Raw genomic sequence first — 26,945 nt, 5'->3', positions numbered from 1 at the left:
AAGGGACACATCGAGTGGCTGCCACCCGCACAACCGACCAGGGCCGGGGACAAACTGCAACCGAGGTACGCGCCCTTAGCGGGAACCGAACCCGGGTCTCTCAGGACCACGGGCCGACGCTCTAACCGCTGAGCCAAACCGGCCAGGGCTCTGTAGAGTTCTTACATAACTTCTGCTAGATTTATCCCTAGGTATTTGATACTTTTATACTATTATAAACAGCATTTCAGTTACTTGTATACAAATATGAAACAAATTTTAGTGACCTTTAATCCAGCAAATTTGCTAAACTCTTATTAATTCCAAGACTTTATATGAAGATTTGGATTTTTCTATGGACACAATCATGTTATCTAAATAATAATAATTCTATTTCTTCATTAAACCTTAAACCTTACTTCTTTTACTTGCCTTAACTGTACTTGCTAGTAGTTCCAGGACAATGTGAACAGAAGGGAAATAATGGGCATCCTTGTCATATTCCAAATCTCAAAGGTAAAGCTTTCAATACTTTACCATTAACACGAACATAATATGAGTACTCTAAATCTATGGAGTTTATTTGTATTTAAGTCACATAATAACTAATGTCATAATGTTGATAAATTTCTTAGTTATTTTTTATACTATAGCCAACACTCTAAAATCTTATTTTTAGCTTAAAACATTTACTATTAAATCTCATCAAAACATAGTAGGGAGTACTTACTTAAGGATCATAGTCATTGTTTCTTTTCGATCTTTTCCTTGGAACGGTAGTGTACCAGTGAGCATCTCAAACTACAAAAAGGCAAAATAATCAGAGGTATCAGTCAACAAGTATAAAATATTAAGGCCGGAATATAAGAGAGCATCATTTTAATTACAACCATATCTTCTAAAATTGCTACATAATAAACCATGTGAGTTATATTTCTACTCTCTACATTACTAAACTTCTAAAAAAAAAAGGCACCCCAAACCTTACCATTAACACACCAAAAGACCACCAGTCCGCGCTCTGAGTATGACCTCGACGATTAACTACTTCTGGAGCCATATATTCCACAGTTCCACAAAAAGAATATGCCTTCTTTTCATGGTCAATAGACTCTTTACTTAGGCCAAAATCTGACAAAATAAATACAAAATTCATAAATATCCTATAATATTTTGCACATGCAAAGTTTAAACTTTGAGTTCCAATATCTAAATTGATTATTAAAAATTTCTAATCCAATCCCATGATTGATCTTAAAGGAAATTTATAGAGAGAGTAGAAGAAAATATTTTAATAAAATGAGGAATTTTACCTGTTAATTTGATGTGACCTTCTTCATCAAGAAGTATGCTGAAAAAAAAAAAAAGACAGTCAGAAAATCTTTTCAAACCACTAGAGATTTACAGATGCTAAAACCAAATTACTTTGTTAAGCAGCAGATCACCACACTCATTCTAAAATATTGCTTTAGATCATAAATAAGAAGGCAAAGGTAAAGAAGAAAAAAGTTATTTTTTGGACACACATATATAACAAATCCTAAAGGTAAAGGCTTATAAACTTGTATTAATGAGCCAGGAGCACCAGAAAACTAATAGAAAAAGAACCAAAACCTATATGCTCTTCTAAGTTGCTCTTCCTAATGTCTTTCTGCAAAGGTGACCCAACTAAATTCCCTAGTATTTGCACAATAGACAGAGGGTCCACATATTAAGTTGAATGTGTTAAGAGTTGTCATTCTCTTGGTCATTTTTAAGGCATTTGACTCAGTCATTCTTTCCTAGCTTTTTACATGACACAACCAAAATAATCCTCTTCTCCTTAACAGATCTCCCTCACACTCCTTGGTTTTCATTGACCAATCCTTTCATTATATACATTCTCCAATGTTATCTCTCAGTAATCTGTGAGCTCCTAGAGGGTTTGACCTTATTCACCTTATAACTCAGTGCCTGGCGGAGCACACATAAATAAGAAATGCATGTTGAATGAATGGGCCAGTCTATAAAGGGCCGATATGGCATTCTAAATAGTTTGGGCTTCTTTTCAAGGGCACTGAAGACCATAAAAGGTTTACATGGGTGGAGGGTAGAAATGATCAGACTTATAATTTTAGAAAACAATTTAGAGGGAAAAATAAGGGGTATTTAGTGAGCTCCTAGATTATGAGGGATAAAGAAGAACAAATGGAGAAGACCTCAAGTTTCTGGCTTTAAAAGATACCTGAGTGAAGAGTGATGTCATTAATTAAGGAGGTATAAAAGGGCTAAGTACTAAGCTGTACGCCAAATGTATTTCTGGATAGGTATTTTAGTATACTAACTTGAAAGGTCAAGTAATAGTTTCACCCAGATTCAAAGCTATTCCATAATATAGACATTTCCTTACTTTTAATTATAACTAAAAAAATGTGCAAGTCAAGTTTTGTTATAATGAAATGTTACTATGTCAAAAATACTACCAATCTTCCTATGTCATCAATTCAACTATGATTACAACAAAGTTTACCACTAAGGGTAATTCAGTAGGGACATATTTTTCAACTCTCTTCATAACACGGAACTTGTTATAAAAAACATACTAATCTGGATTATACTTGATTATGAAGCAGACCAATACATTTAAAGGATATAAAGGGAATTATTAGGTATGGTGGAAATCATCCTCCCTTCTGTTTAATAAATACATAAAAGACAGTTATAAAAACAAAACAAAGTCTCAAATCATTCTTGATATTGAGAGGAAAAAGAAAACATGGCTAAAAGGGTATTACTTAAACCTTCTAAAACATTCTTTTTTTTTTTTAGGAGAGAGAAACATCCATGTGAGAGAGACACATTGATTGGTTGCCTCCTGCACAATCCCCACTTGGGCCTGGGACTGAACCGCAACCAAGGTACATGCCCTTAACTGGAATAACTTGTGACTGGTCTGCAGGCCCACACTCTAACCACTGAGCCAAACTGGCCAGGACTAAAGCATTCTTTTAAGTAACCATGTCCATCTGTTACCTTTTTTAAAAAAATCCTCACCCAAGGACATTTCTTTGCATTTATCTTCAGATACAGTGGGAAGGAGAGAGGGAGGAAGAGAGAGAGAGAAACATCGATGCGAGAGAGACACATTGACTTGTTACCACCCACACTACCCCAACCGGGGCCGGGGACAAACTGCAACCGGGGCACCCAAACCCAGGACTCTCTGGTCCACAGGCCAACACTCTAACCACTGAGCAAAACTGGCCAGGGCCATCGGTTATCTTTTAAAGAAAAAGTCAATTGTATTACTCTCAATAAGCAAAGTTCCCTTTCAACTATTAATAATTATTTTTTAGCTATATTTATAATAACAGAGTTCTAGTTTAAAGGTATCTGGAAAAATCCCTCACAGTAAATAAAACAATTAGGCTAAAAATTTAAATTTTGCCCTGGCTGGTGTGGCTCAGTTGGTTAGAACATCATCCCATGCATCGAAAGATTGTGGGTTCAATTCCCAGGCAGGGCACCTACCTAGGTTGTAGGTTTGATCCCCAATTGGGGCGCATACGGGAGGTGGTTGATCGATGTTTCTCTCTCACATTGATGTTTCTTTTTCTCTCTCTCTCTTTCCCTTCCTCTCTCTCTAAAATTAACAAGTATATCCTCGGGTGACGATTGAAGAAAATAAAAATAAAAAATATTTAAATTTCTAGCAAGTTCCATATGATGGTCTTTACTTGAATCATTTAACGAATATTATTTCAATATATTAGCATTGTCTACACATGTATATGAATGATCTCACTATAAGCAGTCTTATCTACATTTGATCTTATTCAACCTTTGAGACAGGGCCCATGTTTTATGTATAATTTTATGACCACATGATCTTACTTGTTTATGGAATATAATAAACAAAATAAACTGATGATCAAAATCAATCCAGAGACATGGAAGTAGGGAACAGACTGACAAACCTCAGAGGGAAGGGTGGGAAGAGATAAACCAAAGAACTTATATGCATATATGCATAACCAATGGACACAGACAATAGTGTGGGGAAGGCAGGACAGGGGTGGGAGCAGGAAGAAAGGGGTCAATGGGAAAAAAAGGGGGAACATCTGTAATACTTTCAACAATAAAAGATTTAAAAAATTTTTATGACCAATGTTTATACAATGGTCTAAATTAAGTATATTCAATTAAATAATATAAAACACTAACATATTTTTATTATGAATGTTTAATCTTATGTTTATAGTAACTTTTTCTTCTAAGGATTATTCGCTTGAATATATTTACTCTTACCAGGAATTATACCTTATGTCATGATAGTTAGAAATTGTGAAAATGATTTTTAAAAAACTCAGAAATTATCTGGGGAATATAAAAATAGAATCATATGAAATAGCCCTAAACAAAATATACGAAAAAACAAATATAAAATGTAAAAGTATAACAATTTCTAAATGATCATTTAAAAGGATTCCAACGCAGCATTTCCTGTTTCCTGTTGTAAAACATCATGCAAATTTTGCATGTAACATTTTTAATGTAAGTAATATCTAAATTCTTGACAAAAATGATGGTTGCATAACTCCAAATATAATAAAAATCATTGAACTGTATACTGTAAGTGGATGAACTGTACGTTATGTGAATTATATTTCAATAAAGTTCTTTTAAAAATTCTTGATAGAGCCCTGGCTGGTTTTGCTGAGCGGTTAGAGCGTCAGCCCGCGGACCAGAGAGACCCAGGTTCAGTTCCTGCTAAGGGCGCTAAGGGCACGCGTACCAAGGTTGCAGTTTGTCCCTGGACCTGGTTGGGGTTGTATGGGTGGCAACTAGTCAATGTGTGAATCACATCCATGTTTCCCTCTCTCTCTCTTCTCCTTCTCTCCCTCCTGCTCTATCTGAAGATAATGCAAAAATGTCCTCAGGTGAGGATTAAAAAAAGAAAAAATTCTTGATAGAGCAAGGCTCTTGTTTATTTCCTTAAACAGGGGGAAAAAAATCTTTCTTACTGAGAGTGATAAACACAAATTAAAACACAGAAGTGTGTACAATTTAAATATCAGCTTCTTGATAGCTATTATTATAAAAGCAATGAGAAATTTGCTCAATTCACACTTAAAATCTGAAATCATGTGGAGAAGAAAATTTTCCCTGAACAGTATTTGAAGGAAAGCATTAATTCTATGCCATACCCCATACCAAAAAAATTCTAGATGGAGTTAAAGTAAAACCAGAAAGCATAAAATTAAAAAAATATATATCTGATCATGGGATTAGAAAAGCTTTTTTAAGAATAAAAGTCACAGAAGAAGTCACAAAATTAAAGATTGAGAAAAAATACTTGTATAGGTTAAAATAACATAAATAAAATTAAAAGATAATCTAGGAAAATGTATTTGCAACATACGGGGTGAGGCCAAAGAAGGTTTATAGTTGAATATGCAAAACAGTTTATTCTTGTATTATCTATTATGTTATTATTTTCCACATGAACAACTATAAACCTACTTTTGCCCCACCCTCTACGTCAAATGGTTAAACTCTTAATTTGTAAAGGTCTCTTACAAATCAATGGAAAAAATTAACATTAAAAAAATGAGCAAAGGCCATGAACAGAAAAATCACACAAAAATACAAATTGCCAATAAACATATGAACACAGATTTCAACCTCATTAAAAAAATCAAAGAATACAAATGAAAGCAAGATAACAGCAGAAATTCTGGTGAACAGATATTTAAAAGTATGAGAATATATAGTGTTAGCAGAAACGTGAAGCACAGTGACTCTAATGCAATACTATGGTAGTTCTATGAAGTAATTTTATTTTTTATTACCTCCTAAACAATGATATTACATTGTATTCAACTTAGTAGCATGATTCCTTACTTTTCTGGTTTTAGGTCTCTATAGATTATTCCCAGGCTATGTAGATGGTCTAAAGCAAGTGCAAGTTCAGCCAAGTAGAATTTGACATCTTCTTCTGTGAACATCACCTAAAATAAAATAATAATTTTTCTGTCTTTATTTTCTTTTTGTCTATAATTTTCATTTAAAGTTCCATCCTAGAGTTTAAATATTCAAAAATTATAAATATGCTATTACATATCATTTTACCCACAATTTATGTATGAAAGGAATTTGTAAAAATTATCACACAGTCAAGTAATTACTTACTAAATGCTAAATATGCACTTGGGAGAAATAATTTTGCATTTCGTTAAGTAACAAGTATATTGAGATGGTGTCATTGTCGCCCCACCACAGTAACATCTTAGAAATAAAAAGTAATCTTTAAAATGCATGCTAAATTTCCACTACCAATTATTTAGGAATATATTATTGATATATTATTGCTTCTGAAAAAACTATAACTAAAAGAAGCAGGACGAAAGACCAAGATAATTAATTTAAGTCCTACTTTCAGAATAAATTCAAAAGGTAGAAAAAGAACTCCTTTTGACTCTGATACTTCAATGTAAGAATGTTGTGCCACTAGAGAAAATATGATAAACATAATATTTAAATATAACAAAACTTTAGTTGAAACAGGGTAAGTATAAATAGATTAAAAATAAAGATGAATTATATACCTCTTTGGATAAGCGTGTAAACAAATCTCCTCCCCTGAGAAAATCCAAAATAAGATACAACTTCCCTTCAGTTTGAAAAGCTGAATGAAGAAATAAAAATTTTTGTTTAATCCACCATCGTTTATTGTCTTAGGCTTATATTAGGTAAATTCATTCACAAAGGATTATTTTTAGCAAGTTAATAATTATATCATAGATCTAAACTGATTGTTTAGGAGATAACCACTGATTTCTTAGTTTCCACATAGAAATGTTAAATGCAGTGTTTCTTTTTATGAAACTACTAGAACATTTGTTCGATTTTCTTCAGGCAATAGCCTCTCAGGAATACAATAGTTTAAAAACATATAATCAATATGAAAAATTCCACAAAGAGAAAGACTTACTTAAATATGAAACAAAATACAAAAACCACCTCATTTTACTACAGAAAAAATGTGGGTTGGTTAGCTTTAATTACACAAAAGAATCACCATACATTTACCCACTGAAGAAAAGTACACATACCTTTGAGGGAAAGAGAGGCAATAAAAGTTTCAGGACATTAGGGATCTTTCTTGTTTTTAAGTTGAGCTAACACATATGTACCAAAAAAAGGCTGGTACATTATTATTAATTCATAAAATGATTATTATTATCTGTTCCTATGGCTACCCACTCAGGCACTATAATGTTTAAAAGAAACATAAACTAAATGTGATAGAAGTTTCTAAAGTGTGTTTAAGTAATTATTTAATTTCTATGACTTTACTATATGTATCTGCTAAACACATAAATATACACAAATACATATTTATACACATTAGCATATCTGAATGTACTAGAATGGGGATTGAGGTGAAGGAGTGAGGTGAAAGGTGGTTTAAAACTTACCATAATGCAACTTGACAATAAAAGGATGATTAACTTCTACCAAGATATCACGCTCCATTTTTGTCCGAACACGATCTCGAACTATAAAATATTGCATATATGGCTATATTGCAATTGCTTTCAGAGACAATCTTTAAAATGAAATGTCTTTGGTGCTTATTTTAAATAAAATTGTGCTTATATGTATAAAAAAAGTAAATTACATTTTATACATCTTACTCTTGAACTTTCAAAATTAATAACTATATTTTACTAAATTATATAACCAGAAATTGTACATATTTATAAAAAGCTGTGCTTCAAGTTAAAGAAAATAAATACAGAGAACATACTTGATATTGGCTTTCACATCAAATTTACAAGTATTTTACAAAGTTATAAAAAATGACCAAAAGAGAGCAACATTTAAAAAGCAAAGCATCCCAATGAAATATTAAAACAAAAAAGGGAATAGGTTTCAATAACCCTACCATCCCTATCAACTCAATTCAACAAACATTCATTAAGCATCTAGAACATGTGGCAGTTGTGAGGAAGGACGGATACACCCTAAAAGGTCTGTTTTGAGGGAGCAGGGAGAGGGAGAGGAAATAATGTGGTACAGATGATGGAGCAAAGACTTTGTGGAGTTAGAAAGATCTGGTTTCAGAATGCGTAACCTTGAGCAAGCTACTTACTTAAACTCTCTGAACCTCAGTTACCTTTCATCTATAAAATGTGGATAATACCACCATACCTCTGGGGGCTGTGTGACCATGTGAGATAAAGTTTATACATCCCAGATCTTGGTATATAAGAGACATTCAATTAAATAGTAGCTATAGCACTATGGATATGAAAAGGGGCAAAATAATTTATTACCAGCAATAAGTAGTACAGGAATTCAAAGGAGGAAACGATCAGTGCTACTTGCATAGGAAGGCTAGAGGGAACAGGTAGTGTTAGGGACTTTTAGAGTGGAATTCAGATGGGTGGGAAGGGCTGGGCCTAGAGAAGCAAAGTCCAGGAATGGAGTACCAGTGCAAGCAGGAAAATGAAGGCATGCATGGTGAACAGGAAGGAACCGTATCAGTGTGGAAAGCGGGGAGGTGAAGATGGGAGGATACAGATTCTGGACAATTTGAAATGCCAGGAAGAATTTACATTTGACCCTGTAAGCAAAGTTCTCTTTTACCAACCAAAAATTTGCTGAGCAATTCTACGTGCCAGGCACTGTGAAACAAATACAAATAAAATAATGTTCAAGAAGCTCATAATCTGGTGGGAATGATATACAAGTAAATAAATGATTACAATCCATCTTAGAAGTATTATAACTGTTGGCAGCTCAATGGATTCAAGAGGTGAAAATGATCACTCATTAAGGTTTCAATTTTTTCTGTGGCATAATAAGGATAAATCCTATATAATTTCTATTTTCAGGCCAGACTGACTAAATAGTTGTGCCAAAGATTAAATAGAAAGAATGGTAAAGATAATCTTTTTTTGTGAGGGGGTCAGAGAGAAAGATGAGATGGTTTTCTTTTCAATTTAAGGTGATTACAGATATTTAAAACACAGAAATAAGACCTCTGAGAAGAATAAACAAAGAAACTTTAAAAGTCCTGTTTCCCATTCTACTGGTTTTCCACTTCCAACTAGGAGATTTTGGTGCCAGTGACTGAAGATGGTCAAACCAGGAATAGAAATTGATTGCTCTCAATGTCTGTGAACCTTTTTTCACTTACTTGTCCAGCTAGTGTATCAAATTCAATACCAACCTCTGATTTCATTATCTTGTCCTATCACTATAACTCTGGTGTCTTATATCCAACAGATCCTTTCTATTATTTATGTGAATGAGGTTCATCACCTAGGCCTACTGATAATTCTATCTCAGACAAGCCCAAATATACCCTTTTTCCACTGCTACCCATACAATCTTGGATAAAGTTTCTATTACCTTAAAGCTGGATCCAAATTTCTACCTCTTAAAAAAAATTATACAGACCTTACAAAGCATATCATTTAAAAACCACTCCTCTGTTTAGTAAGCAGCAAAAAATATCCATCAATATATTTACTGTATATCCCTCTTCTATTATTCTACCATGATGAAAAGAATAATTATTTGGGGGTCAAAAGCTATAGTTTAATGGCCATGCTAAATAACTACAGGAGTTACCTTAGTCACATCCTTTCACTGCCCAGGGACTTCCTGCTACCTTCTCTATAACATGAGAGGCTAGAACAAGATGATTTCTTTCTATTATGATTATCTTGTGAGATAGTTCCTTATATGTAACACTGATGAGACTTTGTTTAGTTGAAAATGTGTGAAAAGATTCCCTCACTAAAGAATTCCTTTATTTTGTCTGAGGTAGGACTGTGTAATAATTATAATTTTGTTTCTTTTATTTATGTAAAGATCTAGTGACACATATAAATCATCCTATAATCAGGAATTTTAATTAGGATATACTGATTCATAAGAAGGCATGTTTTATGTGTTTATTATATGGCAGTTAAACCTCAATCAAGCTACTTTTTAAAATGTTTTTAAATTTATTTATTTGTATTTTTTAATTTTATTTTTCAATTACAGTTTACATTCAATTACATTAAATATTATTTTCTATTAGTTTCAGGTCAATAAAGCTGTTTTTAAAATGAAATAAAAAGGGCATGTTTTATGTTGGTTATACTCCAAACCCTAATACAGAATTTGTTAATACTGACTCATGCTGGCAAAGCAACTACATTCTTCTGAAATAATTTTTCTCATATACTAGTTATTAGTTTTTAAGCCCTCCTTGACTTTAACATGAGAAGAAACACGAAGAAATGCTGTTTATATTTCTAGGATGATGTATTAAGAAACTGCTTTAAACAATGGTTTACAAAATCTTTTAGGCCCAATAACTACTTTATTAGGACAAAAATCCCCATAAGCTCAACCTAACAATATTGACTTTTATTTGACCCCTCTTATTATATTAATAGGAACTTTAAAATGGAAAGAGACTTCTGGTTAAACATGGATGACTTTCTACTGTATTCCAAAATGCCATTGAAATGACAATGGAAAATTATGCACAGACTCACAAGGACAGAGAACAGGAGAGGAAGCAGCAGCAGCAGCAGATGAGTAAGTGGTAACACACACAGCAGATCAGAGAAAGCTAAAATCTAATCCTAAGGGAAGGAGGACAATGAGTAATAAGCAAATTCTTGCCACAGAATCCTTTCCAATCAGCTTTTTGTTAACCCACTCTTAAGCAAGGAAAAGACAGCAAAAGATCCCCAGGCATTTGAACATGAGAAAGTTATCAGAATAAACAGAAAAAGGGGGGATAAAGTAAGAGAGAGACAATGTAAAGAACAGAAAAATACCTAAACAAAACAAAATTCAACTTTATAAATGATGTCTACCAAGAAAGCAAAGACCATATGGCACCCATGAAACAAAAAGCTTTAAAAGAGGTAGGGAGGAAGGAAGGAGTGTTTTCAACAAATAAAGTACAATAAAAAGAAAGAAAAGGAAAGAAAAGAAAAGAAAAGAAAAGAAAAGAAAAGAAAAGAAAAGAAAAGAAAAGAAAAGAAAAGGAAAGGAAAGAAAAGAAAAGAAAAAAGAAAAGAAAGAAAAGAAAAGAAAAGAAGACAGAGCTCATAGATTAAAGACTTCAACTGCAAAATACAGACCTTACATAGATCCTGATTCAAACAAATTGCAAAAAGAAAAATGAGTTATAATAATAGGGACTACTGGAAATTTGAACACTGGATATCTATATATTAATTTTAGGGATATGATAAAGTTATATTACTTCTTCTAAGGGTCTGTATCTTTTAGATATACATACTAAAATATTTGTGAAAGAAATTTTACAATGTTTGGGAAGGGGTAGAACATATAAAAAGAATGAACATGAGTTGAGAAATAATGAAGCAGAGAGAAGGGTATATAAGGGTTCTCTATTCTTCTGTTTCTGTAAATGGTTGACACCATAATAAAAGTTTTTTTTTTAAAAAAATGGAATAATTAGAGCACAAGGAACATTTAAGAAATTAAAAAATATGGTAGAAACAAGAAGGTCAATGGAAGGGTTAGAATACTTTCCCAAAACTTGAAGAAATGAGTTTCTAAATTCAAAGAGACATTCCATATCTAGTATGATGAATTTTAAATATCCACAATAAGAAACACCGCTATACAAATTTCAGATCACCAGGGATAAAGAGTAGATTGATTCTAAAGACCTCCAAAGAGGAGAAGAGCTTACACACAAAGGGCAGGGAATCAGAATGGCAATAAACTCCATAATTCAACACAGGAAACTAGAAGACAATGGAAACAATGCCTTCAAATATCTGAGAAAAAATTATTTCTGACCTAGAATTTTACACCCAGCCAAATTATAAATTAAGTGAAGGGGTAGAATAACGGTATTTCAGACATGCAAGTTCACAAAAATTTACTATTCACTCACTCTTTCTGAGATAGCTACTAGAGGATGTGTTCCACCAAAACTAGAAAGTACATAAACTGAGAAACAGGCAGATGCTAAGGAAATGTGGCTCCAGTATATCATTTAGCTCAGCTAGTAACAATTTTTATAAAGCTGTAATAACAAAAACAAAACATAAAGAGAGAACTTGTGTGTAGGTGGTAGTGTAAGAGAACTAAATCCTAATCTTCCATGTTAGGATGTCAATAGGTTATGTCTCCAAGTGAAAACAATAAAAAAATTGCAACATAACAGTATTGAGTATTGAGGTAAATGGCAGGAGCATTAGCTAAAGAGGTAAAAGTCACTGTCTCTGGGAGTCAAGAATTGGGATAGAGAGGAGGGCAGATAAAGTGCTGCTATTTTATAAGACTCCATACACATATCATTTTGACAAAAATAAAAATTAAATTTAAGAACATATCAAGAATTATTCAGCAGTCTACAATTCCAGTAAGTCAAATATTTTCACTTTTCTTTTTTTTTTTAAACTTATCTTTACTATTGAATGTATTACAAATGTTCCTCATTTTTCCCCCACTGACCCCCTCCTCCCCTCTCCCGCCCCCTTCCTGCCTTTCCCCACACTGTTGTCTGTGTCCATTGGTTATGCATATATGCATATAAGTTCTTTCGTTTATTTCTTCCCACCCCCCAAACCCCCTTCCATTTGAGGTTTGTCAGTCTAGCAACCAATTTGTACTTCTTGGTCCCTTCACCTCTTTCACTCACTCCCCCAACCCCCCTCCCATCTGGCAACCAACAAAATGTTCTCTGTATCTATGAGAATGTTTCTGTTCTGCTTGTTATTTTGTTTGTAGATTCAATTGTAGATAGATATGTATTAATTGCCATTTTGTTTGTTTATATTTTTTACCTTTTTCTTTAAGAAGACCCTTCAACATTTCATATAATAATGGTTTGGTGGTTATGAACTCCTTTAGCTTTTCCTTGTCTGGGAAACTCTTTATATGGCCATCGATTCTAAATGACAGCTTTGCAGGATAGAGTAATCTTGGTTGTAGGTTCTTGCTTTTTACCACTCTGAATATTTCTTGCCACTCCCTTCTGCCCTGCAAAGTTTCTTTTGAGAAATCAGCAGACAGTCTTATGGGAACTTCCTTGTACGTAAGATTCTCTCTTTGTCTTGAAACTTTTGCATTTTGATGATGATGTGTCTTGGTGTGGGCCTCTTGGGGTTCATCTTGCTTGGGACTCTCTGTGCTTCCTGGACTTGTATGTCTATTTCCTTCACCAAGTTTGGGAAGTTTTCTGCCATTATTGTTTCAAATAGGTTTTCTGTTTCTTGTTCTCTCTCTTCTCCTTCTGGCACCCCCAAGATGCGAATGTTGACACGCTTGAAGTTGTCCCAGAGGCTCCTTACACTTTGTTCATTTTTTTGGATTCTTTTTTCTTTTTGGTGTTCTGATTGGGTGTTTTTTGCTTCCTTATATTCCAAATCAATGGTTTGCTTCTTGGCTTTACCTACTCTACTATCAAATCTGTGTAAATTATTCTTTATTTCAGTTAGTGCCTCCTTCATTTCTGACTGTGCATCCTTCATTTCTGACTGGTCCTTTTTTATGTTCTTGAGGCCCTCACTAAGTTCACTGAGGTTCTCACTAAGTTCATTGAGCATCCTTATAAGCAGTGTTTTGAACTTAGCATCTGTTAGGTTGCTTATCTCCATTTCGCTTAGTTCTTTTCCTGGAGTTTTGTTCTGTTCTATCATTTGGGACCTGTTTCTTTGTCTCCTCATTTTGGCTGCCCCCCTGTGTTTGTTTCTGTGTATTACTTAACGAGAGGTATGGAGCTAGCTGAGACCAGATGCTGCTTGTTTGACAGAATTTAGAAAAACCTGAAGCAGGATTCAAGACAGGCCAATCCTGTGGTAAAGCAACTGGCAACAGCTTGGGTGGGCCTGAAAGTTGGGTGGGGCAAGACCTCAGGGAATCACCAGGGCGGGGCGACCAGTGTGAGCCAGGTTGCTGGAGTCCCAGATATGGTGGCTGTCTGCCACCCCAGGGAAGGGCTCACCAAAGGAACAAAGGCCTCTGACAACACATCTGTCCAGGAGAAAGCCCCCTCTGCAGCCCTCGCTCCAATGCCAAACAGCTCAGTTCTTCCCTGTATGTCTCTGGCGCCCCTTGAGCTGCTTCCCCTCTGAGCTTAGAGGGAGCAAGTCTGAGTAAGTCCATGCGCGGGCCCTTTAAGAGGAGCTGCCGGGGGCTCCAGCAGCCTCAGCCTCGCTGGGCCTCAGTTCCCGCTGGTTTTTCCAGCCAGAAGTTATGGGGATTCTCTTCCTGGCACTGGAACCCTAAGCGGGGTGCCTGATGTGGGATGGGGACCCCTCAGTCCTCAGGGAAAACCTTCCCAGCTGATGTATCCTCCTGAATTTTATCCGCCACACATGGGTGTAAGACCAGCCCATCCGTCTCCACTCCTCCTACCAGTCTCGATGTGGCTGCTTCTTTAATTCCATAGTTGTAAGACTTCCATTCAGCTGAATTTCAGGCGGTTTTGAATGATGGTTGTTCTGTAGTTTAGTTGTAACTTTGATGTGATTGTGGGAGGACACGATATCGCGTTTACCTATGCTGCCATCTTGACTGGAAGTTCCTATTTTCACTTTTCTGTGTCCTCTTTTATAGCTTATATCTATGTAATTTTACATACTTATAGTAGCCAAATCCGTTATAATTGTTCACTTATATCTTTTCAATTAAGTTCATTTTTGTGATTATATTTTAAATATTTCATTTAAATAATATCCTATTAAGTGATATCCCATAATTTTCTAAACATTCCTCTATTTTTCAATATTTATGTTGATGTCTAAATCCTCAATAATGTAAATCATGTTACAATTACTGCAGTTTTATAACATGGGATTCATGACTATAAAGTTATAAAAGTAGTGATATAAAATAGGGCATTGAGGATATTAATTTAGTTCTCTGGTCCTAGCATGATCAAGTTAAGTAGTAAGGCAGGGGGTAGAGACCAGATAAGAAATAAATAAAATACACTCAAGAAGGGAACAAGAAAAAGAAAGCAAAGGATGATGTTTATAGAGGAAGGTGAAATTTCTTGGAACAATGATAATGCCCAGGGTGGGTAACTAGTTGGGAAGAATAACATTGGAAATAATAAATGATCATCACTAGTGTTTCCTCCAGAACATTTAAAAGCTTTAGAAATTACAGGTAAATTGAAGAGGGAAAAAAATGATGTTAGGAATCAATATATGAAACTAGAAAGTTTGTGGTAAAATAAGTAATATTACTAAATAAGAGAAAGATTTAAGTATTTAAAAATCTATGGACAATTTCTTCTAAATGACTGTTTACCTATAAAAGCCAAATGTTACATTACATTTTTTTCAAAATCAGAGGCTTGAAATAAAAACTTATTTGGAGACCAGAAGTCAAGATGACAGAATCCTTAGAACAAAATCTATTTTGCATTCAGTAAAACAGTACGTTTTCAAAACATTAAAATAATTATATTAATTTGAAGATGCATCAAATCTAGTTTTAGTCTTCTAAATGTTTACTTTTCTAAAGCCCAAGATGAACTCATTAATACTTCTTTTAAAACATGGCAACTCCCATTCTCACTAGTCATATGATTCCCAGCCCAGTAGGAAAAATTCACTAAAAGAAAGACTAAATTTAAAGATGGTAACAGGTACAGATTCAGAATATAAGTGGTCTAGGGGGGTCACATGATGTCTATTGAGATCTTTTAGTTTGTTTACATTACATGAACATTACAAACAGTAGCAGCATTTACCTTTCAATGTGGCCTTCTTCAATACTTTCATGGCGTAAAGCTGTCTAGCATCTGAGCCTGAGATTTTTTTGACTAAGAAAACCTGTATTAAATAAGAGAAAATAAGTTTACAAAGTGTCACAAACTATACCATTGTTAAAATAAGACCCCTGTTATATCATTAGAAAGATTCTGATATTTCTTTTGTTGTTTGCCAAATCCAAAAGAGTATGTAACATATTAGACAGAATAAAAAATCTTTAAAATATGTAGCAATTAAAGAAAAGTCTAACATGTTTAAAGTATAGCACATGTGGCAATAGTTCTGCTTTTTAACAAAACAAAAATTCTTCTGATTCCATAAAAATTGTTATATTGGAGTTCCCCTTGACCACAATTTTCTGTTTATATAATTATTCATTGATAAATAGTCTCTCCTATATATGAAAACTGCACATAAGTTTCTCACTGCTGGGCAGAATGATTTAAAACACACTGAATAAGCCTATTCACAAATATTTAATGTAACTTAGTAAGAACGTACCTTTTAAAAATCAATGACCACATACACCTAAATATGAAGAAGACAATTCCTAGGTATACTATTGAGAATCTCCATTTTCCAAACATTTTTAGCTCCTTTTGAGATACAGTGTGAGATTTATACAAAACCAATCATGGCTGCTCTAAATAGTTAGTGGTTACGCTATAACATGGACAATACAAAACTATCAGTAAATCTCTTCTACTCATTTAGATTATTAGTTTCATGTTCTTTTCCATCAAACCTTTAAACAGACTTGTAAATGGACCAGAATTTGAACTCTTTTTCTCCTTCCTATTATTTTCTAGCAGTGTTATTAAGCTGCCACAGATAGGAAGAAGAGACAATTACAATCAGGAATTAATTTAGGGTCAGCTCTCTATCTGCATTAGCATACTAGGCTATTATATTAGCACACATACACAAAAAGATTCATTCAACTGATTCTAGGGCAAAGCTGGATTCCTCACTCTGAGAAATTGTGCCAAAGGTAATGTGCAATGACTTCAATTGAATTGAACAGTACCAGAACTTGCACAGAAACCCTGATGCAGGGTGTGTTCCTCTCCCCAAACCACTCCCCTTCGCCTCCTTCACCATGCACCACCCTTTAGTTCCTTCCAGCAAGTTAGCAGTGAGCCAACCTAGGGAAAGAAAAGCATTCTTTTTAAAAATATTTTTTTCTTTATTGATTTTTAGAGAGAGGAGAAGGAAAGGGAGAGAGAGATAGAAACATCGATGAGAGAGAACATCGATTGGCTGCCTCCCGCATAACTCCCACTGGGGATTTGGCCCACAACCTGGGCATGTGCCTTGACCGGGAATTGAACCAGTGACCTCTTAGTGAATGGGTCAACTCTCAACCTCTGGGCCACACTGGCTGGGCAAGCAAAGCATTCTTAATCAGGGTGGTTTCTAAGGATGGAATGATGTTCAAATGTTGTTATCAGAGATAATTAATATTTTTGAACAGAAATAAATTCTAATTGAGTAGAGGTAATTAGGATTTATCTGATATTTGTTCACTCTTAAGATTCCCTAATCAAGCCCTGGCTGGTTTGGCCAAGGACCCTTAAAGAATCAAGGGTTTGATTCCCGGTCAAGGGCACATACCTTGGTTGTAGGTTCCATCCTTGGCCCCAAGATCACAAAGCAGGCAACTAATCGATATCTCTCTCTCATATGGATGTCTCTCTTTTTCCCCCTTCCCCCTTTCTAATTTATATAAAAAAAAAAAAAAAAAAAAAAAAAATCCCTAATCAAGCTTCTTTGGCCCATTGTACAAGAAAAATTCTCCTTGTGGATTCCAAACTTTTTTCATGCTTCTCTGAAAACACATTCTTTTTTTAAAAACTATCTAATTTTTAATCCTCACCCGAGAATATGTTTTTATGATTCTTAGAGAGGAAGGGAGGGAAAAAGAGAAATAGTGATGTGAGAAAGAAACATCGATCAGCTGCCTTCTGTACACATCCCAAACAGGGATCAAAGCTGCAGCCTGGGTATGTACCCTGACCAGGAATTGAACCCGAAACTTTTTGGTGTGTGGGATGATGTTCCAATCAACTGAGCCACCAAGCCAGAGCTGAAAGCACATTCTTAACACTTTTCAGTACTTCTTAGTTTGTAAAGGACGTTCACAAGCACTTTTAATACATCATCACGATAATTTGGGGAGGTAGACCTACTAAGCAATGCCTGTTTTATAGCTGCCCAAGCTAGGGATTAGAGGTTAAATAATTTGCCTAGTGTTACAGTGGAAATATCAGGACAAGAACCAAGCCAGCCACCCAGTTTTGTGCTCCTGTTTAGGGCACTCTTAATCCAGTCTCTTTGGCCTGTTACCAGTCAAGCATAGCAGGAGCAGCAGCCCCAGATGCCATCAGATCTTCCCCTACCAGTGCATTTCTGACCTTTCAAACTCCCCCATGAAGCTATTCTAGGCTCTGACAGGTCATCCCTGTTTCCTTGGCTTGGATTGGCTTTTTAGGATGAGTAAGGAAAAAGACGCCTAGTTTTTAATGTTTGCTATTTATAGTAAGGTATTTAAAGAAATAAAGGGAGAAGCACACTAACTCCAGGAGACTGAAATAGTGTTCCTTGAAAATCTAATGTATAGAAATAAAACCCTCTACTTGGGTTTATCCATGTACATTGCATAATACAATTTCATAGTGGATGTTATGTACTTGGCCTTACATCATTTAATTCTCACTACTACCCTTAGGAGGTCAGGACTATTAATTACTCATTAATTCCTTTCTAGAATTATATGCTAGATACTGTGCTACCAGTCCAATGCTGAGACATGGTACAAGATACGGCCCCTGCACTCATAGAACACAGAATATACTGGGGGAGATAGCCAATAAACAAATAATTATACAAATGAAAAAACTGTAATTGTGGTGAGTACTTTGAAGATTAGCAATATAAAGTTGAGAGGTTAAAATAGAGGAATATGACCGAGTCAGGATGGCAGGGAAGACTTCTTTGTGGCCATAAGCAGGAGAGGAGCTAACCAGATGAGAAAGGCATGGGGGTGGGGCAGAGTGTTTCAGGCAAAGGGCATGTGCAAAGGCTTTTAGTGGAATGGAACCTGGTGCTTAGGACTGAAAAAGAAGGCCAATGTGGCCAGGACACAGAGAGTGAAAAGTATATAAAGTAATCCTGAGGTAGCCAGGGGCCAGACCTAGGGGCTCCTCAGCCATCTTCACAATTTGTCTTTATTCTAAAAGCAAAGGAAGGTTACTAAAGGGTTAAGGGGATGAAACACAAGATTAGTTCATGTTGGCTGACATGTAAATAATGGCTTTAGGCAAGAATAAATTTGTGAAGCCCAAGTTAGGAGCCACCTTCAAGAGCCCAGGGAGAAATGGTGGTGCATAGACTGGAGGAATGGCAGTGGAGAAAGAAAGGACAGGCATGATTTGAGAAATCTTTACTAAATCCACAGGACTTGCTGATGGATCACATTGGTGGTAGGGGGTATGTGGAGAGGGAAGGGCAGGACTAGAAGAATTGGAGATATAAATCTGTTACATTGGCTGTATGTTGGTTATAATTAAGGCAGTAGGCATTGAGCCTGGCTGGTGTGGCTCACTGGCTGAGCGTTGACCCATGCACCAAGAGGTCACTGGTTTGATTCCTGGTCGGGGCACATGCCCAGGTTGTGGGCCCAATCCCCATGGGAAGCATGCAGGAGGCAGCCAATTGATGTTGTCTCTCATCGATGTTTCTCTCTTTCCCTCCCTCTCTCTCTAAAATCAATAAAGTATTAGAAAAAACGATAGTGGGCATTGAGAAATTAGTAGGTAGTACAGAGGAGAAAGCAGCCTAGAATGGAAACTTGAGGAACTTCAATACTAAATGGCTAACTCGAAGAAAAGAAAGGGGGTCCCAAGAGGTTAAGTAACTTGCTCAAGCACATACAGCAAGTAATTAGAGGGGAAAAAATGAATCCGAGTCTGGCTGACCTAGAGGCTAAACTTGCAACTATTATGTTCTGCTGCCTAATCTATATTTGGATTAAAAGCATCACTTTGGGTTTGAAAGAGGTTAAGGACTATAACAAATTATCTATGTTAGCCAAGAATTGCTAACTAGTCCCATGAAAACACACAAGAGAGCTTAAACTGGTGTTGTTTTAAACCTTGCAAAGCATATCTTCAAAGGTTTCCTCACAGAGAGGTGGTAAGGAAGCTCTGCAATGTGAAAGCTGAATGCGATCTCAGAACTTTCCTCTTGCTGAGAAAGGGGCTAGAGAACTCAAGTAGTAGTAATTATAATGCTGTACTTCTCAAAATGGAGCACAGGAAGTTCTCCTGAGGTGTGTGGCAGGGGGACAAAGAATACTCAAAGAAAACTGATATAAGATGTTACATCTGCTGGAGCAATTTTTAGTTGGTAGCTTTGGGAAATATTTTTAATATTAAAAACAAACATAGATATCACTGATTGAATGCAACCTTTGCATTCGTTTTAAAGATAAACTATAAGTCCCCCCAATTTCATACTTGTTGTGGTAACCCCCACACTAGTTCCTTGGGAGTACCATTCACTTCCTGCTGGTATTAGGGATACTGTAGAGGAAAGACTGAGATGCACTGTAAGACTGCCTTTCAATTCTACAGGAGAACTCAAAGAGGCCAGTGTTTCCAGGGAATATTTTGTGATTTTTAATCACTCAAGAAGTGCAATTAGAGAGGCCATATGGTCTTGAAGATAATATAAATAATGAAGTGAATACTGCCAATTTATGAAAGTTTTCAATGTATTTTTGAATGATTTCATTAACTTTCCCATGCTTATTGATAGAAATGTAAAAACAGAAAAAAATACTGCTTATAGGGAGATCGGTAGTATTTCATAAAATATTTCTGTTCCCCATCTGTATGAAATAAACATAAATTCCAAAAAACAACTTTAAAAAAAGTATATACTCTTGACTTACCTTTCCAAATGATCCCTGCCCTAATACTTTTAAAAGTTCAAATTGGGAAGGATCTGCCTTTTCATGTCCTTCCTTTACATGATGTGTGATTGCAATTTCTTTGATACTGCCTTCTTCCTGTTGATGCAAATATAAAGGAGAAAAAAAAAAAAACAGAGTCAGAGCTACTTCCTCCAGGTATAAATCAAGCAAAATAACTTTAGGGTATCGTATTAGAAATCTTCAAATTAACATACACTAACCACCTTTACTGATACACCAAGTAAACAGAAAACATATGCCAAGCAAATACACTTTCAAGTTAAATGTCAGAGACAGAATAATGCCAGCCATAGGCCAATTTAACCTCTACATAACATTAGCACTGAGTATTTTCAAATCTTCATTCTCCCTATGGGAGATAATTAGAATAGTTTTCATGGGGTGAGGGCAGAGGATGCAAAGAAGTGTGAAAACAGATCAGAGTAATGTGCTGTGTTCTGACATGTATTTGCATTAGGTAGAACTAATGCTATGTACAAAATAAACCCTGTTGATTGGGAAGAGGGGTTGAAAAATATTTCAGGGTAAAAGTAGAGATTTCTACCGTCAGCAAGGTCATTTGCATTAGTATGTTTAAGTTTATTCTGTTTGAAATACCTAAGTTATGGTCTGTTTCTAAGACTATCTGAGATCTGAGAGGAGAGAAAGGAATAACTGTAAAACAAATGAACTCTAAATGTTAAATAAAAAAAGATCTAACATTTGGAGGATTAGACACAGAAAAATATGACTATTCAGCATGATGGAACAGTGGAAGGTCTCAGGGTTAAGAGAAGGATTTTGAAAGACAGCGGACTTTCCAGTATATCTGAGAGAAGGTGTCAGAAGAAGAGAAAGGTTGACAAATATATAAATATACATAAAATTTCAATTACTTATTCACCCTGAGATCATCTGATTAAGTAAACTTTATTTAATCAGACACATACTATATGTTACTGCCAAAAACTACAATAAAACAAAACCAGAAATTACATAAGTCTGTCAAAGGCTATCTTCTTTTTGCCTACAATATTATCTTTTCTAATGCATAAGTATTATTAGTAGAATCTAAATGTGTTACACAAACATAAACAATTATTTTTATTCCTATTATATTCCATAAATGTTTGAGATCAATTAACATTTTCTAAGACACTCACAGAATGTTGGCAATATAGGGAATTACATAGATTTCTCAAAAAGATATAGCAGGGTATCTAATGCGGTAGCTTTTGAAAATGAGCAGTAAAAGGCAAAAAGAGCTCCTGAAAGAGTTTGATGAAAAAGGAATCCAGGCCCACCATTTTACTCTATAAGACAGAAGCTATAGTTTGTAGACTGTCCTATTACTTAGGAAACTTAATCATTTTAGACTCTCTAAAAACTTTGGCAACAAAAAACAATCCCCTAATATGGTGTAGTCCTTTGTCATTTCACATGTATTAGCTCCTTTAATTCTCACAATAATCCTGTGCAGTAGGTATTAGAGTGGAATCCGGCATGGGCTAACTCTGAGTTTCGACTCCCCTTCCTGGGCACTTCTCTCCAAATGAGAACAATGTATAGGGCCTGAGAGTGATAGCTTTTCATAACTATATTAGGAAAATCCAGCAAATATTTATTAAGAGCACCTACCATGTATCAAGCCTAGGTTAGGTGTTTTTCACCTTTTATCTTATATTTATGCTTCATGACAAATCTTTGACTACATATCAATGTTAGAGAGAAGTGATGATAACGCAGTGGAATATACCCCAGAGCAAGCAAAAACATTTCACAATTCTCTACGGACTCCCCCATTCACCATTAGAAATTAGACAGATCTTTTAAAGGCAAAATGGTTTGAATACAGCCTGAAGTTTAAAGAGATCACAAGCCAATAACTGGCAGACTTAGGGTTCAATTGCAGGTCTTCCGACCTCTAATAACATCTAAATCAAAGCTCTTAGCATTACACTACACTAAGATTGTCAGAGGCTCTTGGTGGTTCCCCATTCAAGATCAGTGATAGGAACAAACTAATTTATTCCCCTAGTCTTTGTAACTGGTCTGTATCTCTTGGGCCAGTTAGCTAAACTGATTACAGAAGTGGTCTCTGAACTTTTGGTAGCACATCCTTATTAGTAATAAAAATTTAGCATACACCCAATATTTGTATACTTATTGGCTTATAAATTATATACATGTACTTTTTGTATTATTAAATTATATATATATTATACATGGAAATGAAACTATAAAGAAATTTTCCTCTTTCTTTTCTGTACCTCAAAGTGCTGTCACTAAGCACTTCGAAGACTCGTGGATTAGAGGCCAAATTCATGGGCTGGATTCCAGCATGTGCCATTTAGCTTCCTATGGGGAAAAAAATCTGTTCAAGAGCCTCACTGGAATCTAACGGCCATTTAAGCTCTTAAAACATGAGGCTGGGAAGAACTATACTATGTAACGTTCCCTATGTTTTACCACTTTTCTTTATTGGGTATGTGGGATGTGACTTATTAGGTTGTAATATATATTTTTTATTCCTCACCTGAGGATATTTTTCTACTTATTTATCAGACAGAGTACGAGGAAGGGAGAGAGAGAAAAAAAACATCAAGGTCATACAGCCACATCTGATACAGCCACATCGACTGGTTGCCTCCTGTATGACCCAACCAGGGCCAGGGACGGACTGAAACCGAGGTACGTGCCCTTGTCCGGAATCGAACCCAAGACTCATATGGTCTGTGTGCCGATGCTCTAACCGCTGAGCCAAACCGGCCAGGGCTAGGCTATAATATCTTATCTTATATTTCATAGCAAATACCTACAGTTGTCTGTCACAAATAAAGATGCAACACAGGCAGGAAAGGATCACTGAATTAGAAAAGTTTTGTATTTTGTAGCAGGCATATAGGATTAAGCCTTATTCTCATAGTGTGACCTATGATCAGGCTATGGATCTCAAAAAACAAACAAACAAACAAACAAAAAAACAGTTACTATTCAAGAAAGGTTTTGTCTTTGATGTCTACCCTTCCTTTCCTCTGTCAAGCAAGTCACTATAAAACGCAGTCTCCCTTTGATTCTTTCATTCAATAAACATATACTAAAACACCTACTATGTATTAAGCATGGTACTGGGGATACCTTTCATTCTTTTTCTATTTCCAGTATCATCCAGGTATCCTTTATTACTTTTCCTGTAGAAAACTGAAACTAGCTTGGTTACTCAGTGTCCCTTTCTGCCACTGCCAGTCCAATTCATCCTCCTGAAAAATTCATTTTCTGAAAGTTGACAGCTCCAGTCATATGACCAGACTGCTGAAAAATTCTTCCAAGTTTTCCCAAATTAAATGCACTGCTTCGCCTTGGCATTTGAGGTTGTCTACAATATGGCCTCAACCCACTCTTTTGGTATTATCCCCAACATTCCCTTACATGTAGCCTGCTAACGTGGGTTATTTCTTGTTCCCCAATTTTTTGTTTTTAAAATCAAAAGTAATACATACATACATGTTAGTGACAAATCAGTAACAGAATATGATTTAAAAGCTTGTCTCTCCTTGTCCCTATACCTAGGCTTTTTAAAAAAATTAGTTCTTTTTGTACTTATTTTGATTATTTCTTAATCAAAATAATTTGTTAATTTTAAGACAATGCCTACCGATTTAAAAATAAGAAGGATGAGGGACTAAGTTATATTATTCCCCTTCCTTCCATCATCTTCCTCCTTGCTATTTGATAATTATATTACTTTTGCTTTTACATGGGCCTATAGCCCTGCTCAGTTTGGCTCAGTGATTAGAGTGTCGGCCTGAGGACTGAAGGGTCTTGGGTTTGATTCCCAGTCAAGGGCACATACCTGGTTCAATCCCCAGCCCTGGTTGGGGTCATGTAGGAAGCAACCAATCGATGTGTCTCTCTCACATTGATGTTTCTTTCTTTCTCCCCCCCCCCCTCTTCCCACTCTATCTAAAAATTAATGAAAAAATATCCTCTGGTGAAGATTAACCAAAAAATTATATGGGCCTATAACACTGACTTCCAGAACAATAATCCAAGGGGACTTGAAAAAAAAACCCACTTCATCAAATGCTTAAACTCATGATACATTTTAACTTTTATTTACAGGAATTTTTTGTAGTTTTCTATTTTTCCTGTTTCTAACAGCCCCACACATCATTCTTATGGGAGGGAGAGGTTAATTTGATCATTGTTCTTAATCTTTTCTTAGCCCTTAACCATACTTTTCATTCTTCTGAGGGCACTCTCTTGTTCTCCCATTGGTATTGGTTGTTTTCTAGGCCTTGCTGCACAGCTTTTATCTTGGGATATTTCTTTCCTGGTTGAGTCTACTCTTTTTAGTTTGCATGTCTTTCTCTTTCTTGGATTATTCCCTTGTAACTTCCGAAGAAAGGTGATGTGAAAACTTTCTGAACCTTGAACATCTGAAAATGTCTTTATTTTGTCTTCACATTTGTAGATTGGCTTCGTACCAATTTCTAGAATAAAAACAATCTTGCCTCAGAATGTCAACACCATTGGTCCATTGCCTTCTAGCAACCAGGGCTGCTGATGAGATGGGTGATGCTAACCTGATATACACTTTTTGGTTAGTGATTTGGTTTTTTATTTTATTTTTTCTGGAAGCTTTAAGATTTTTCTCTGTCCTTGTCCTTCTGAAATTCCACACTAGTGAGATAAATATGGGTCTTCTTTCCTTCAGAAAGCTAGATGCTTGGTGAACCTTTATAATCTAGAGAACTGAATTCCTTACCTCTGGGAGAATTCTAACATTTCTTTGATAATTTCCTACCATCCATTTTCCAGGGTTTCTCTTTTTGCAGCTCCTTTATTAGTTAGAAATTATATGCTTGGAATTGAATCCTTTATGTCACGTATCTTTTTTCTCCTATTTTCTGTGTCTATTTTTCTGAGACTTCCTTGACTTTATCTTCTTACCCTTATACTGAAGTTTTTATTCTGGCAAATCTTATTTTTAAATAAATTTTCAAGTATTCTTTTTCTCCATGTTTCTTTTTTTAAAATATCACCTTCCTCCACTTCCTTCCACTTCCTACCACTTCCCCCCATATGAATGCAATCATTCCAAATCTCTTTGAGGATACAAACTGGAATTTTAAATCTTTTTCTAAATTGGAGCTCAGAGAGTACAAAAAACGTTCTTGGGAGTAGAGAAAAAAGATCAATGCCTATGGCTCAAGTTCCAAAAACTTGTCACTGTTTTATCCTCAATACATTTTTCTGTTCTTTCCAAGTTTAATTTTTACTAAGCATATCAGCAACCTATTTTCTATCTACTTTTATATATATATATATGTGAAGTCATAGTAGCAATAATAGGCAAAATCTCCTTGGTTGGTATCCTGATGCCAAGACTGCGTTTAATGTCATACATTTTTCTAAGTTATGAATCATGAGTATTTTAGAAATGAATTTGAGATTCAACTGTGACATACTACAAATGCTTAGGCAATCTTGCACAACAGGTAGAAAATCAACAATGTGATCTTCCTAGTGGAATCCAATGACATGGATGCAGAGAGAAGTATCAAATTTCTGAAGGTACTGATAACCCAAGGGCAGACTGACATTTGCATATGACAATTATCTTATATCACTAAATTACCTGTTACTGAAATAAACCTGTCACATGAAATGCAGAACTACAGTTTGACAGTTTGTAAAATTGTGTTTTTGTCTGTAAGTACACAGTGAAACCACTATAATTTTATGGACAAAGAATTCTGTCAACAAAGTAGAGCACAGATATAAGTCATATCCATCATAATTACTCTGTGAGGCTCACATGTTTTTACATTCTCCAGCACAACTATATTTTAGTTATTTTTATTTTTAAAACATGTTTTTATTGATTTTTTAGAGAGAGAGGAAGGTAAAGAGAGATAGAAACATCAATGTGAAAGCGAAACATCGATTGGCTGCCTCCTGCACGCTCCCTACTAGGGATAGAGCCCGCAACCCAGGCATGTGCCCTGACTGGGAATCGAACCAGCAACCTCTTGGTGCATGGGTCGATGCTCAACCACTGAGCCACACTGGCCAGGCCTGGGCTATATTCTTAGATTGACATTTAACCCAACAAAAGAGTTGCCTTTTCAACCATCAATTTTTGTGTGTATCCTAGGAAAAAAATGACCATTTGTAAAGTCTTTCAACCAAAATTTTCTGCCACACTGGCTGAGCAAGTACAA

General features: G+C 35.4%; 1 protein-coding gene across 12 annotated transcripts in view; it reads right to left on the bottom strand.

Annotated features, from left to right (window-relative positions):
• The window catches only part of RPS6KA3 (ribosomal protein S6 kinase A3), a 114,798-nt gene that overhangs the window by 36,973 nt on the left and 50,880 nt on the right, over positions 1 to 26,945 (bottom strand). For 11 of the 12 annotated variants that reach the window (XM_036270414.1, XM_036270404.1, XM_036270411.1 and 8 more), the window contains 8 exons: positions 20,698 to 20,814; positions 15,722 to 15,803; positions 7,440 to 7,520; positions 6,567 to 6,646; positions 5,863 to 5,969; positions 1,293 to 1,330; positions 968 to 1,110; positions 710 to 780 (listed from right to left, as the gene is read on the bottom strand). In XM_036270414.1, coding sequence (XP_036126307.1) covers positions 710 to 780; positions 968 to 1,110; positions 1,293 to 1,330; positions 5,863 to 5,969; positions 6,567 to 6,646; positions 7,440 to 7,520; positions 15,722 to 15,803; positions 20,698 to 20,814 — 719 coding nt within the window. Of the gene's footprint in view, positions 1 to 709; positions 781 to 967; positions 1,111 to 1,292; positions 1,331 to 5,862; positions 5,970 to 6,566; positions 6,647 to 7,439; positions 7,521 to 15,721; positions 15,804 to 16,826; positions 16,889 to 20,697; positions 20,815 to 26,945 lie in introns of those variants that run through there. The other variant, XM_036270413.1, reaches the window with a different exon arrangement.

This window comes from Molossus molossus, unplaced genomic scaffold, assembly GCF_014108415.1.
Source record: "Molossus molossus isolate mMolMol1 unplaced genomic scaffold, mMolMol1.p scaffold_m16_p_2, whole genome shotgun sequence".
Classification (NCBI taxonomy): Eukaryota; Metazoa; Chordata; class Mammalia; order Chiroptera; family Molossidae; genus Molossus; species Molossus molossus.
Note: the sequence above shows the minus strand (reverse complement) of the source record. Positions and strands in the feature narration are given on the sequence as shown.